This window comes from Saccopteryx bilineata, chromosome 7 (assembly GCF_036850765.1).
Source record: "Saccopteryx bilineata isolate mSacBil1 chromosome 7, mSacBil1_pri_phased_curated, whole genome shotgun sequence".
Lineage (NCBI taxonomy): Eukaryota > Metazoa > Chordata > Mammalia > Chiroptera > Emballonuridae > Saccopteryx > Saccopteryx bilineata.
This window is the reverse complement of record NC_089496.1, coordinates 35,050,249-35,065,208: the sequence shown is the minus strand read 5'-3', so window position 1 is coordinate 35,065,208 and position 14,960 is coordinate 35,050,249. Positions and strand designations below refer to the sequence as shown.

The 14,960-nt window shown below is 34.2% G+C and overlaps 1 protein-coding gene across 1 annotated transcript in view; it reads left to right on the top strand.

The window, feature by feature from the left end:
- The window catches only part of AGMO (alkylglycerol monooxygenase), a 319,390-nt gene extending 304,925 nt beyond the window's left edge, over positions 1 to 14,465 (top strand). Inside the window, exon 13 of the mRNA XM_066239850.1 lies at positions 12,875 to 14,465. Coding sequence (XP_066095947.1) covers positions 12,875 to 12,949 — 75 coding nt within the window. The 3' untranslated portion in view covers positions 12,950 to 14,465. The remainder of the gene's footprint in view (positions 1 to 12,874) is intronic.
- The last annotated feature ends 495 nt before the right edge of the window (positions 14,466 to 14,960 follow it).

Below are 14,960 nucleotides of genomic sequence, written 5' to 3'. Positions count from 1 at the left end.
TCCTATCTTTCTCTTAAAAGAAATATGCTTTTCTATGTCTTTACATATAATGATTGAAAAAATTTTAAAGTAAAATATAACAGGGTAGAGAAAAAATTGCTGTGATGAATTTTCAAAACAAAGTTTGGAAAACGTTGCTATAGAAACTGACCTATTATCAATAGTGACAATAATTGAGCAATAGCAGAAACTAAAACTACTGACATTTTCTGAGCACTTGCACATAAAAGCCCTGTATTAAGTGTTTATTTCAAATAATTATCCCAGCAATCTTGTAAAATGCATGTTTTTCAGATAAAGAAACTGAGACATAGCAACATTAAATAACTTGATCAAGATGGAACTATGGGCCCTGGCCGGTTGGCTCAGCGGTGGAGCGTCGGCCTGGCATGCGGGGGACCCGGGTTCGTTTCCCGGCCAGGGCACATAGGAGAAGCGCCCATTTGCTTCTCCACCCACCCCCCTCCTTCCTCTCTGTCTCTCTCTTCCCCTCCCGCAGCCAAGATGGCCCGGGCGCTGGGGATGGCTCCTTGGCCTCTGCCCCAGGCGCTAGAGTGGCTCTGGTCTCGGCAGAGCTACGCCCCGGAGGGGCAGAGCATTGCCCCCTGGTGGGCAGAGCATTGCCCCTGGTGGGTGTGCCGGGTGGATCCCGGTCGGGCGCATGCGGGAGTCTGTCTGACTGTCTCTCCCCGTTTCCAGCTTCAGAAAAATACAAAAAAAAAAAGATTAAAAAAAAAAAAAAAGATGGAACTATGATCCCAGTCGACTTATTTTGTATTAAAAAGTTACAGCTTAAAATACTAAGCTATTGATACTTTAGGAAACACTCTACCTGTTGAATGAAGATGAGTCGTCAGTTAGTCATGTAAGAAACCTATAAGGTAGCTGTGGCAGATAGGATTCATTTCACAAATAAGCTAAGTCAGTGAAAAGTTGAATAGCATAATTATCTGATTAACCTCGTTTTAGAAAATATTTTTCTTTTCTATTTAACCACAATATTGTGAAGATATTTCTACCTAAATATCTTATTTAGAAGAAAAATTATACAAAAACACCAGCTTTTAATAGATATACGTATAAAAACTGAAGATCTAAGTTCTGTAAATTCAAGAGCTATATTGCTTGTCAGCAAGTGCTGTCAGCAGTAAGATGCCTGACATTAATCAAGAGTGATAAATATTTGCATAATAAATACAATAAGTACTGATTCAATATATTTTTTTGTGGATACATTCGCTTTTTGATGTAGGTGCCATACTATTTTTTTCCTATGGATGCCACACCTAGCACCGAATAATGAATGTATAGAGTAATATACAGTTTTTCTGAGGTTTGTTATTTTGTCAATTATGATCTTAATAAACTAGGTTTTCTTACACTGGGTTTATACAAAAATTTTCAATTGTTTTTCAAGAGTTTTGATGTCTAACAAAGTGTTGTTTACAATAAAGCATAGGTATAGAATAATAATTCCTTGCTGGCATTTTTTTTTCAATTAAGGTTTACATTCAATATTATTCTGTATTAGTGTCAGATGTACAGCATAGTGGTTAGATAATCATATACCTTACAAAGTGCTTCCCTAGTATTTCCAGTACCCAACTGGCACCATACATAGTTAGTACAATACCCTCTAGGTCTATCCATGCTGTCACAAAGTGTAAAATTTCTTTCATTTTTATGGCTGAGTAGTATTCCACTTTGTAAATGTACCACCGCTTTTTTAACCCCCTTGTCTGTTGATGGTCACCTTGGTTGGGCTGCTTCCATACCTTGACTTTTGTAGACAATGCTACAATGAACATGGTTTGGGGGCATATATACTTTTAAATTAGTGTTTTGCATTTCTTCAGATATATACCTAGAAATGGATTGCTGGGTCATAAGGCAATCGCATTTTTAACTTTTAGAGACCACTCTACACTGTTTTGCATAGTGGCTGTACCAGTCTGCATTCCCATCAGTAATGTAGAGGATTCCTGTTTCTCCACATTCTTGCCAACACTTGTTGTTTATTAATTTATTGATGCTAGCTGATAGGTGTGAAGTGGTACCTCATTGTGATTTTGATTTGCATTTCTGTGATGATCTGCATGTCCTCTTTGGAAAAGTGGCATTTTTCTTACCGTTTTTCTCCATTAATTTCCCTTAAGTTTGGCCACATTCTTTGTCATTTTATATATTCAAAATATTGACCATGCTAGTAGTTTGGTTTCACTCAGAATTATTTTGACTCAGCTTTGCTTAATGCATTTATTTATATTTGTCAAAGAATATTTCAAGAAAAAACTACTTATAAAGAATTATCTATTTATTTATTACAGAATTTTTGAGGAATAAATTTTCCATAATATTGTTCAGGAACCTCCTGGAATAACATCTGTGTAAAAATAATTATTTTTAACATAATTGTTGGTATGAATAAGAATGTTAATGTAATGTGAAATATCAAAACAATAGTTTGGTAAACGGTGGGAGATAAATATTATTTATTCCAAATTTTTGTTTCATAAATAAAGAATTAAAAACATTTTTGGATGAAAAAAATATACTGGCATTATAAAAGCTAAAAGAACACTGAACTTATTTTTCAGGATTAAGTACAAATGGAAATATTTCAAACAACAAATAACAATCCATCTATAATTGTACTTACTGACTAAAATCTTACCCCACTTTTTTAGAGAATTACTGTATATATTACTAGTGATAATTACATAACCACAGATTAAAAGTATTAATTTTTTTGTGTGTGTGGCAGAGAGAGTCAGAGAGAGGGACAGACAGACAGGAAGAGAGAGAGATGAGAAATATCAATTCTTCATTGAGGGTTGTTAGTTGTTCATTGATTGATTTCTCATACATGCCTTGACCGGGTGGCTATAGCAGACCAAATAACCCCTTGCTCCAGCCAGCGACCTTGGGCTCAAGCTGCTGAGCTTTGTTCAAACCAGATGAGCCTGAGCTCAAACTGGTGACCTCGGGGTCTCAAACCTGGGTCCTCTGCATCCCAGTCTGACACTCTATCCACTACGCCAACACCTGGTCAGGCTAAAGGTATTATTTTAACTTGTAAGTCCATCAGTGAGAAAGAACTGTCATTGCTAAAATTTCCCATTCCAGACTCTACTTACAATTCATAAATCCTTATCTGTCACTCTGTTTTCACTATTTGGATATTGATTATTTTTTTTTAGCTAAAGAAATAGCAAACTTTAATAGTTTATCTTACATGTTTGTAATACTTTACAATTTTAAAACATGAATAAATATTTACCATAATCTTGTGAAAAAATAGAAAAGCTATCATTCCCACTTTATAAAGGCAGAAACTAAAATTGTATGTAACCTTCTGAGACATAGTAAGTTGTATTCAGTTGGGATGACCTAATCTTCTTTCTTTCCCAATGTTCCTCTAATTTGATGAGGGTGCTTTATGTCTCAAATTGATTGTAATATGAATGTGGTTATCATTCTTAGTCTATTCAACCAATGATGTTCAAATTTTCCTTTAATAGTTTTGTTTTTGACTTAATAGTTGATCACTTTACAAAAGTAATATTTTTAGAACAACTTGAAATAGTATATTTCCTCACCTGACCTGTGGTGGCACAGTGGGTAAAGCGTTGACCAGGATTGCTGAGATTACCAGTTGGAAACCCTGGGATTGACCAGTCAAAGCACATACAAGAAGTAATTACTACAAGTTGATGCTTCCGCTCTTCCCTCACCCTTCTTCTTTCTCTAACCTCTCTCTAAAATCAATCAATAGAAAAACCTTAAAAAATAGAAGATCACAAAGAAAGGGAATATATTTCCTTTGCTGCCTTTATTCAGTATATTTTGTTCTTTGAGAGTTCAATTTAAATCCTATATAAAACTATATATACCACTGTCATAGAGAAAAGAAAATTATGGCAAAAACAGTAGATTCATTAAAGAAAACTGACATAGCCAAAGATTATTCTTGAAAATCATTGAGGTAAAAATAAATGAGAATCTTAAGGTAAAAAATTAAAGGTAATTCTGTTTTTAATAATAGGGACTCACTTTACTATACAGAAAATTGAATAATCACCTATAAACATAGATTATTGAAGCACCAAATCAGTTCTTACAATGTTTGTATAGATTCTTGATCTAACATGTCAAATATAGAAGACATTTAAAAATAGTAAACTCGTGTTTGTGACCTATAAGCATAAATGAGTTATTTAAATTATTCAGTTTTCAAATATCAGATCCAAAATGTGGACATAAATATATATTTTTAAGCGGGAAAAATTAATCTTCAGTGTAAATCAACATCTTCTCCATGTTTCTGGACCTGTTATTAATGTAAAAAGAAATCATATAATATTTTACTAATTCACTTTCTTGGATATTTTACCTATATTGAGAGTTTACCTATATATAAATAATTTTATTAATCAATTTTGCCCCAATAAATTCAATTTTAAAAGAGTTTAAAATAGCATATTTTAAATATATGAATGAAAAGTAAAATTAACTTTAATGCAAATGTTAATGCAAAATCTGATTTTTTGGGGGGTTGTGGGAAAAATAAGATATCAAGTAAATTAAGTGTACATTTTTATCTTGTTTTATAATGGAAAAATATGTTCTTGCTCCTGAAATGTGGAAATTGCATATCTTACCAATTCTCTCTGTATAAATCGAGCTCTTTCCTTGAAATACATTATATCATGTTTCCTTTCATAATCTTTGCATTCATATTAAAGCTGTTATTGTTATTGTTATTGTCATCATCATCATCATCATCATCATGGTCATTGTCATTATAATTTGGAGTAAAGAAAACCTAGGGGGTTGGTACAGGCTCACACTTTTTTTTATAACTTAAAAGCTAAAAAATATGCTGTATGAATGTTTGTAGTGTTTATGTAATCAGTACCTACATTGCCAAGGCTTATTGAAAACAGCTGGGTGCCTGTTGCCTGCCTCCCCCTTTGTTGGAACTGTTGCCAGAACAGGTAGTCAAAAATGAAAAGGGAAAATTCAGGCATCTGGGTTGTCTCTCAGGAAAGCAGCTGTGGCTTCCTTAGGAAGCAGTCATCGTTTCTCATCAGCCAAGACTCTATACCCGTGGGTCCAGTTCTGGCATGGCTGGCCTAGTAGGATGCAGTTTATGACTTAGGACTGCCGCATGAAACCATTTGGCCAGTCCCTCCCCGACAGAACATTGAGAGAAATCCCTCAAGCTGCAAGCCATAAGTGGATTGCTAGTCTTCTATGTAGTCTACTCTGGGAGGCTCCCATGCACTGGGGCTCTGATCATCCCTCTGACACAGGAAACAATACAGAGGGATCTTTTCAAATCATAGCTTTTCAAGATATATTGTCCTGTTTTTAAAACCAGACCTCACTATTATTTCTGTAAACATGGCATTTTCCCCCTAAATATAAACTGATTTTTTTAAAAAACTTGTTTTGTTTCTCAGATAGTAGGCAAGTGCAAACAGTTTATTTAACAGCATACTAAAAGACCTGGATAACAGCATTGAGTGATAGTCTGCATTTGTAAACATATGCTCTTCCAGATACAAATTTTTGTATATTGTGTTAAAAATTATTATCCACGTGAAATGATCCAAGCTCTTGGTTTATGTCAGAGAAGTGACAACACCTGCTTTTGCTACATAGGATACATGGGAAATCAATATGGCCTTGTGATAGGATTATTTGAGAGAGACTGACATTTACCATAACATTTTGGTAGATTAGGACTGAATGGTTTTCTTGAGAATTCTTGAAACAAAGCTCTTATTTTATAATGTAAATGCTTTAAATTTTAGTCATTAAAGGCAGAAGGATATGAGAACTGGTGTAGTACTTTTTTTTTTTTCTTTCATTTTTCTGAAGCTGGAAATAGGGAGAGACAGTCAGACAGACTCCCGCATGTGCCCGACCGGGATCCACCCGGCATGCCCACCATGGGGCGATGCTCTGCCCACCAGGGGGGGCGATGCTCTGCCCACCCTGGGCGTCGCCATGTTGCGACCAGAGCCACTCTAGCGCCTGAGGCAGAGGCCACAGAGCCATCCCCAGCGCCCGGGCCATCTTTGCTCCAATGGAGCCTCGGCTGCGGGAGGGGAAGAGAGAGACAAAGAGGAAAGCGCGGCGGAGGGGTGGAGAAGCAAATGGGCGCTTCTCCTGTGTGCCCTGGCCGGGAATCGAACCTGGGTCCTCCGCACGCTAGGCCGACGCTCTACGCTGAGCCAACCGGCCAGGGCTGGTGTAGTACTTTTAATTTTAGGTTAAAACTTATATTTTTCATTATTGCAGAGAGTTTTATTAGAACGCTTAAAGACCATAATTAATTCAGCAACATTTTACTCAAAAATCTTCAGTTTTGGGCCCTGGCCGGTTGGCTCAGTGGTAGAGCGTCGGCCTGGTGTACAGGAGTCCTGGGTTCGATTCCTGGCCAGGGCACACAGGAGAGGCGCCCATCTGCTTCTCCACCCCTTCCCCTCTCCTTCCTCTCTGTCTCTCTCTTCTCCTCCCGCAACCAAGGCTCCATTAGAGCAAAGATGGCCCGGGTGCTGAAGATGGCTTTGTGGCCTCTGCCTCAGGTGCTAGAATGGCTCTGGTTGCAACAGAGCAACGCCCCAGATGGGCAGAGCATCGCCCCCTGGTGGGCATGCCAGGTGGATCCCGGTGGGGCACATGCGGGAGTCTGTCTGACTGCCTCTCCGTTTCCAATTTCAGAGAAAAAAAAATCTTCAGTTTCAAAATATACTAAATATGAGGCAAATAATGTGATAAATTTAGGCTATAAAATTAAATTATATTTCTAGTGTAACACAACTTATTTGCATAAATATGAAAATGAAAAAAAGAAATTTAACTAAAGAATATTTAAGTTTACTAAACTCTCTTTTACTTCAAAAAAATTTACAGTCATAGTTTTTAGGGGAAAGGGCCGGGTTATTTTAATTGTTAGCCCATCACTAATTTCAATACACAAAAACATCTCAGCACAGAGTCAAACTAGGTTAATGTTCAATGAGTCCATTGTTTTGTTTTTTTTAAACTTAGTTTTATCCCCAACTTTTTCTCTGTTAATTGGGGTAAGTTGGGCATTCTTTGTACTTGACCTTTGGACAAATTTCAAACTGAAATAATAATAATAATCTGGGAGAAAATGAGAAGACAGAAGCCTAGATGTTGAAAGCATGTGATTAAAATATTTAGAATCTTCCCAGGACATCAATATAAAACTAAGGTATATTATTGTAAAGTTATATATCTATAAAGATACTTTATTCATAACTTTGAATTCAAAGATGAAAAATCCGCAGATGTTTTTGGGAAATGTAGCATCTATTTTCACTTGATGCTAACTATGGTTTATACAGTTTCCACCAGATGGGTTTGCACACACAGTAGCTAATTCATGCCAACTGTCTTCAAGTACATTCTCTGAGTTGTAGGTAGGTTTTAGAGAATTCTAAGTGATTTCAAATCTTCTTCCTCATATTTACTTTTTTTAAAATGTGTATTGTAGTAGTGCAAGTGTGGTATGAGTAAGCGATGTTTTATAGGAGAAATAAGAGATATTCATTTTTGGAGAACTGAAGAAATGGTTGCAATGAAGTCTCTGTGTTTGTTGTCTAAATTAACTTAGTATTTTTTGTCACTAAAAGTATGTGTCCTTTGCCACCACTGAGTAGTAAAAAAGCAAATATTTAATTTTTCAGCTGAATTACTTAAAAAATTTGTTCTACTTTTATTTTGTGCTTATTTTCTTTAAAAATAAGAACATGGGTGTGGTATGTTTAGTATATTCTCTTGCTTATAAATTAATATTAGGAGACTTAATGATTAAGGAAAATCCATATTCTTTTCAAATAAGGTATTGTTATCACAGAAGTATTCACATAAACTTTCTTAGGTGGTTTTTTCTAGTGAAGAACTTTTATATATTTTTTATAACTAATATAAATTATTAATGTTTGATTTAAGGTCTAAATAGTAATAAATCTTTATAAGACTGCATATTAAACATAGCCGTGATTGTATCTGCTCTTGAATAGGGTATAGAAATGAACACACAGAGAGTGTGTTCTATTCTAACTATTCCCAGTAATAGTTGCAGTGTCTGCAAGTTCTTTACTTCAGCCTTTTGTTTATTTCTCTGGATTTGCATTTTAGAATTTTAGTCATATATAGGATAATCAGAAGAATAATTCAATACCTCTGAGTTGGCATGTATCAAATTGTATTCTTGCAAAGTTCTTGGGGAAAGAAATCTATCATTAGCTAATATCTTCCTAATGCTTTTATTTCAAAAGAAACCTCAATACACTTGAATTCAATTCCTATTTTAATTCTGTTTGTATTTATTTCTTTTCTTGCATTAATATGAAATAGAGGATTTTCTTTAACAATTCAGGTTTGATGTCTGGTTAAGCTTTTATTTGTGCAAATGATAATGGCCATCTCTATAAAAACAACATATATATTAAAAAGTATATTTATCAAACAATTGCCTTTTTTTCTATAAGTAATTTTATAAAAATTTTATGTGTTTAAATGTGTTTCCATTAAAACAGATCCTTGCTGTTTTGGTTGTTATAATTGTGTTTAATAGTTAACTGGGTATTTTAGAACTTCATCAATGTCAGAGAAATGATTTTTAGGTGAAAATAAACTATTTATAGACAAGGTATTTTTTGTTAGGGTTGCATAAAAGGGCATTCATTCCTGGAGAATTTAGCAACCAAGCAAATGATAATATGTTTTTTAATTATTTAAAGTGATTAAGTCTCAAATCTTCACAAGAATGCTCTTTTACATTTAAGATATTTTAAGTTTCTTACTTGGCAAGGTAGAACTTAATAAGCAAACTTACCCATTATTTACAAATTAACTCATATTTTCTAACTTATTCATTCAAGTTTTTAGTGATTTATATTATCACTACAAATAAGCATATAATTATATACAATATTGTATCTCTGAGTTAAAACTTGTCAAAATAAATATATATTTGTGAAAAAAATATATGTTTGTGAGACAAAATAAATTTCAACTATCTCAGAGATTTTCTTTCTCATGGATACTGTAACGCTTTCATTTTATTTTCAAATATATTCAGTGGTTAGATGATAATGAGATGTTAGCCACCACCAGTAAAAACTGTCCACTTGTCAAGGTGATATTTAAAATTGTTTGTTCATCAGGTAATTTATTAATACAAACAGGATGGGGAATGAAACCAAGAGAGATGGATATGTACATAGGTGTAAGGACAACCCAGTAGCTTTGTAATTTAAGGGGTAACACGTTGAGGAGAGGCCCCTGCGCATGAACACCTCAGCCATGTCGGGAAGGAAGAGCAGAATAACACATCAGTACCCAATGACATTAGTATGAATTAGTGGCTCAGATTAGCCACCTGCCAATTGATGAACTTTTTGGAAAGAGGTGGAGGAAACATGAAGAGCATCTGTACAGGCCAAAGTTCAGGCATCAGAGTCAAGGTCCCTAAGAAGTCAAGGAAATAGTCTGAAGACGAGGACCATTGATGATGTATTAGTACAAGGAGGGCTTGACAACAAGAGTGAACTTCCTCTGTTTCTTATTTTGAATCCAGGTGTTAAAATTATGGGACTTGCCCAGACTTAGGCTAAAATAGGAGTTGTTGAGTTTGTACATATCCAGAAATATCATATCTGTAGATTAGACAAGAATATTACAAAAAAAAAGCCAGTATGATTGTCATAAATAATAATTCTATCTTCATTTAATAACTAGTTGCTTGAAACATGTGTTAATGAAGGAATCTCAAGTTTAATCATCAATTTTGGAGAATTTAAATAGCAGCTTAATATGAAAATTAAGAGAAAGGTTGGGCAAGGGAAAATTTTAAATGGGATGGCTGCAATAATCAAGTGGTTATATTGAGTCGACATTAAATAATTTTATAGCCTAAAATTAATTATGGAATGTATATTTAGATCATACATACACATATACACAGATATATATCAAAAATATAAAAGTAAATCTGTTTCCTCCTCCTTATTTTCTAATGGAACCATATTCATTGTATGCAATTTCTATGCTCCTGTGCCAATCTGGATTTCATTATATATATAAAAACTCCATTTATGCTTAAAATATTGATTGTGAAAAGGTCTTAGAAACCTAGCATTTTCTGACTCAAAAATCACCAGGCAAATGCAGGTGATGACTAAAAAAGAGGAAATGAATTCACTATTGATGTTCATATTCATTGAACTGACTTCCAAAGATGTGCAGTTAGATTTTCTTGGAATGCTAAGTAAATGAAAAACATCATCCCAGCTCTGATATTTTGTAGTTTGTGATTTCTTGGTAAACCACATAAATTCTGAGTCTCCTTTGCCTCATCAGCAAACTGGATACCAATTCTCCATGGTTTCTCATGAGAAGTAAAGCTCATCATCTTTGAAAGGTACCTATGACAGTGTCTAGTCTAAGCAAGGGTCACTGTGCACTGATATGGATCTGAATCTAGTCCCTGTGCTTCACCAGTTTTTCTTCCTTCCCCCATCTGTTTGGGAGGGTAAAACGTAGGGGCCCAGATAATAAAACAGAGGAACAAAATCAAACTACAAGCTGTGCAACATTGCATTTTTTTGTAAAGAGCTGAAAGCATTTTAGAAAATTGCAAGAGACAAGATCTTTGTGTTTTAGTTAGGGATGTACCCTAAAGGCAATAGAACTTGATTATAGTTTCAACAAAAGAAAAGATTTAGTTGTAAAGTGATGTTTTACCAACAAAGGCATGGACTAAAATGGTAATCTTTTCAATTCTCTTGCTAGATCAGAAGTTCTTAATATTCCTGGAATCCCAGATGAAAGTATGGATTATGTAAAGGGTGGGTAGTGGGAAAGAGAAGAATTATGGAATACTCACTAAATTATACATACAGTGTTAAAGAGTTTTCACTGAAATCGTTCTCCTGAACCTTCACTCATGGAAATAATCCTTATTATCCTAGACACTAGATTCAAAATCAATAAAATACATCTATTGCCAAATGTATTTCAGATTCCAGGACCCTGCACAATGCAAGGTACCTATTAGTTGCTCAATGACTATTATAGATCTGAACTAAACTATTTATCTTGACATTATAGATTTATGGTTTCTGTCCCACCTGAAAGTTGTCTTCTGGGTTATTCCTCTGTCAACATTAACCATCTTTGTGAAGAAATATAATTCATTGCACAATCTAAGGCCTTTCATAAATATTCCCCAATCCTGGTATTATTTTACCTGGCACCATCATGAGAAATCCCATGAGGTCATTTCTCTTGAATTACAGTCAAAAGAAACAAAATCAAAACCAGATTTTAAATATATTGTATTTGATTTCTGGGGTAACTCCAAAATCTTAATATTATTCTTGACTTCTGCTTCAATGTAACTATTGATTTTATTTGGATATTTTTTCATATTTAGATATTATAGGCTGAAAGGAATGTATGAATTTGAAGAACACTATCAGATCTGAGAATGTAAAGAATAACAGTTCTCTAGAAGGAACCAGAAGGTTGTTGTGAAACTGAACAGTCTATCCATAAAATCTAAATGTAAATATTTAGGGGATGGGTTATTTTTGTTATTAATATTGGTTTCCATGTTCAGTCTTTACTAGAAAATATACCATAGTTCAGGATACTTTCTGTGGTTTAGTGGCCGGCTTCCATTAATGCCCCTGGCTTCATTTCAGTCCATCACTCTGGAATCTTTCCCATGCTTCCATATTATTATTTAAATGTGCTCTTTTGTATATTTTTATAAATATTTCAGAAATAATGATCTTGGGAAGAGGCAACTTGTCATATTTTAATAATTGGATGGGGGAAGTTTACACTATAAAAAAATACATGGAGAAACTCTCACACGGCTAGCGCATCAACCTCGACTGTTTGGGCATTGTTCATTTTCATTATCACACTAACAACACCAAAAATGGTGGACACATAGTAATCTTTGAGTTGCATTTTGCTACATAGGTAATAGAGGAAGAGTTAGCTAAGGAAAGATCTGACGGTGTAAAGAATACGACTAGTGTTTGGTTTTAACTCAAGTGAGGTAGCCAGCATGCATTGTGGCATTTTGATTATGCAAAGTGAAAAATTCTACAACCACATATTCTTACAAATGATGACTGTATAGTCATTTTTATTAGGATCATTAAAAATCAAGTTTTATTGTGCTCATTTTTGGTGATTTATTGGGAATGTGTGACATTATTTGAAAGAGTAAACTCAATAAACTCGTATGGTTACTTATTATTACTTAGTCATATCATCAACTTTAAGAAAAATTTTACAGTTACATTTTTATACCCGATAATTTCAAATGATTGAGAAGTTAAGTCAATAGTTGTGTTTAGAATTTAATTCATGCTAGGTGAATTTCCTAATAAAATAGATCACAGTGCCTCAGAGAGAAATTAGTCTTCAGCAATGTTTTTATTTCTCCTTTTCCAAAAGTTTCTTAAATGATATAAACAATGAGATCATTGACTACAATACATACAATAAGCAATGTGCCCAAGTGCCAGTCAATTTCTATTTCATGCAACATCTAACTCACATAGCCTAATCCCTCTGAATGACCAAAATTTATGTGTTAAAAAAAAAGCCACAGAAACAAAACATTTTACTTCTTTCTTCACCTAACTTGATTTTAGCTGGGTTACCTAAATTCTATCAGTGAAAAACAGCTATATTCAATTTAAATGAAACTGTCTGAAATATTTATGTTTAGTTTACTCACATTTTTAACTCAGTTGGAAGTATTGATTCAGTTTTAATTGTTTTTCTTCTTTGTGTTTTATTTCTTCAGATTTTTTTTTCCATCTGCATTGCATTCTGGGGAGTAAGAAGCATGAAAAAACTTGCCTCTGGCCTTTGGAAATAATTTAAGTTTGTACACAATTCTCTTGCTTTAATCAGTTGTCTACAACCTGAACATATTACTACTGACTATAAAAAATAACTATCTCATAATCATTACATGAACCATTTCTTTAGTGAAAGGTAGTATACTTATTTTCTCTTGCTTGCTTTCCACATTTATTATTCTCTCTTAAAATTAGAGTCAGTTGCAGTTACTTTATTGATAGGGTTGACAACAAATGATTTTAAATGTAAAGGAGAAAACATAAAAATAATAAAAAGAATGAAGATGTCAATGGCATTGGTTTGACAACTTTTCCTTTGCTGCTTGCTAAAACTGTTTGTGTCGTACGCCAATGAGTGGGCTCCATCTCCTGTCATCCCTGTATAAATGAGTGACATCCACACTGTCCTGTCCTCAACAGTCCTGCTCAGCTCCTGTAGACTCATGCCTATGGCTTCTTTTATGCAATCAGTCCATCTCATCTTTGGTTTCCCTGCTGCCTTCCATTTTTCCCAGCATTGTTGTCTTTTCCGAAGAACCCTGCCTTCTCATGATGTGCCTAACATAAGACAACTTTTGACATTTTTGCTTCCAACAGTGTTTCAACTTTAATGTGCTCTGGAACCCACTTGTTCATGTTTCTGTTGGTCCAGGGTATCTATAAAGTTCTCTTCTAATACCGTATTTCAAATGAATAAATTTTTTTCTCTCTTTCAACCTTCTTCACTGATTAACTTTTGCATCTATACAAACTGATTGGAAATATGAGGAGGGGGATGATCTCAACCTAGGTCTCTAGTGGCAAATCTTTGCTCTTGATCTTTCCCAATTCTTCCATTGCTGCCCTTCCATGTCTCTCTTGATTTCTTGGCCGCAATTTCCATTTGAATTAATGACTGAACCAAGGTAAGCAAAATCTTTAACAATTTCAATGTCTTCATTGTCTATGCATTTTTTCTTCTATAGCCATGAATTTTGTCTTCTTAATATTAAAATGCAAAACTGCTTTGTCACTTTCTTCTTTTGCTTGCATCAGCAGTTGTTTCAAATCATTGCTACTTTCTATCAATAAGGTGGTGTTTTCCACATGTCTTCAGTTATTAATTTTTTCTACCAATTTTCATTCCTCATTCTTCTGAGTCTAGCCCAGATTTCACATGATGTGGTCTGTATTCAGATTAAACAGATAGAGAGATAAAATGCATTCTTGCCTGGCACCTTTGCTAAAGGAAGCCATCCTGCTAAAATTGTGCTTAGCTTTGTATTTGTCATCATCAAAAATGTATTCCATTAGTTGTCTGCCTAGGATTGTATTTATTTCTGAAAACCATATAACCTAAGGATCTACATTATAGAAAAATACATTACTAAAATGAAAATGAATAGAATTCCTCAGAATTTATTCAGCAGGTTCATTTGTAATACATATGTCTATTATACTTGGCCAATTTGTTTTTGTAGATTGAGGATCACGCAGTAATTCTGTGTTATTTTAAGTTGTCACAATAATGTTAATAAAACTGTTTAAATAAAATTGCCCCAGGCGTTGTGTGTACATTATTCATTGGTATCATAAAAATCTGCCACAGGTTTCATTAGGAAGAAACTGACAAGAATAAGAAGGATAGGTTCAAAGGCGAGAAGACTGAAAACAGCTTTATTGTGTTACATTCTTCTAATATTTCTTTGAAGTTACAATTTAAATAATCAGTTATAAGCACCAAATCAATTAATGCTGTCCTTCATTAAGCTTTGCCGATGTTCATGGTTAGGTTAGACACTGATCAATTGGTTAACGTCATTTTAAAAATATTAAATTTTGAATAGAGAAAAATAAATTATTTAAAGAATCAGACTGCAGGTGAGTATGTGGACTCATGAGGTAGGATTAAAGCACATTTATTTTTCAAACTGGAAAAGCAGAGAAAAAGGAAATTTTCCATAATGGAATAAAACAGTAAATTATATCTCAAGTGTCAGGGGTAGGGACTTGGCTATGCTTCATTCATCTTTTTATTCTTCTTAATTT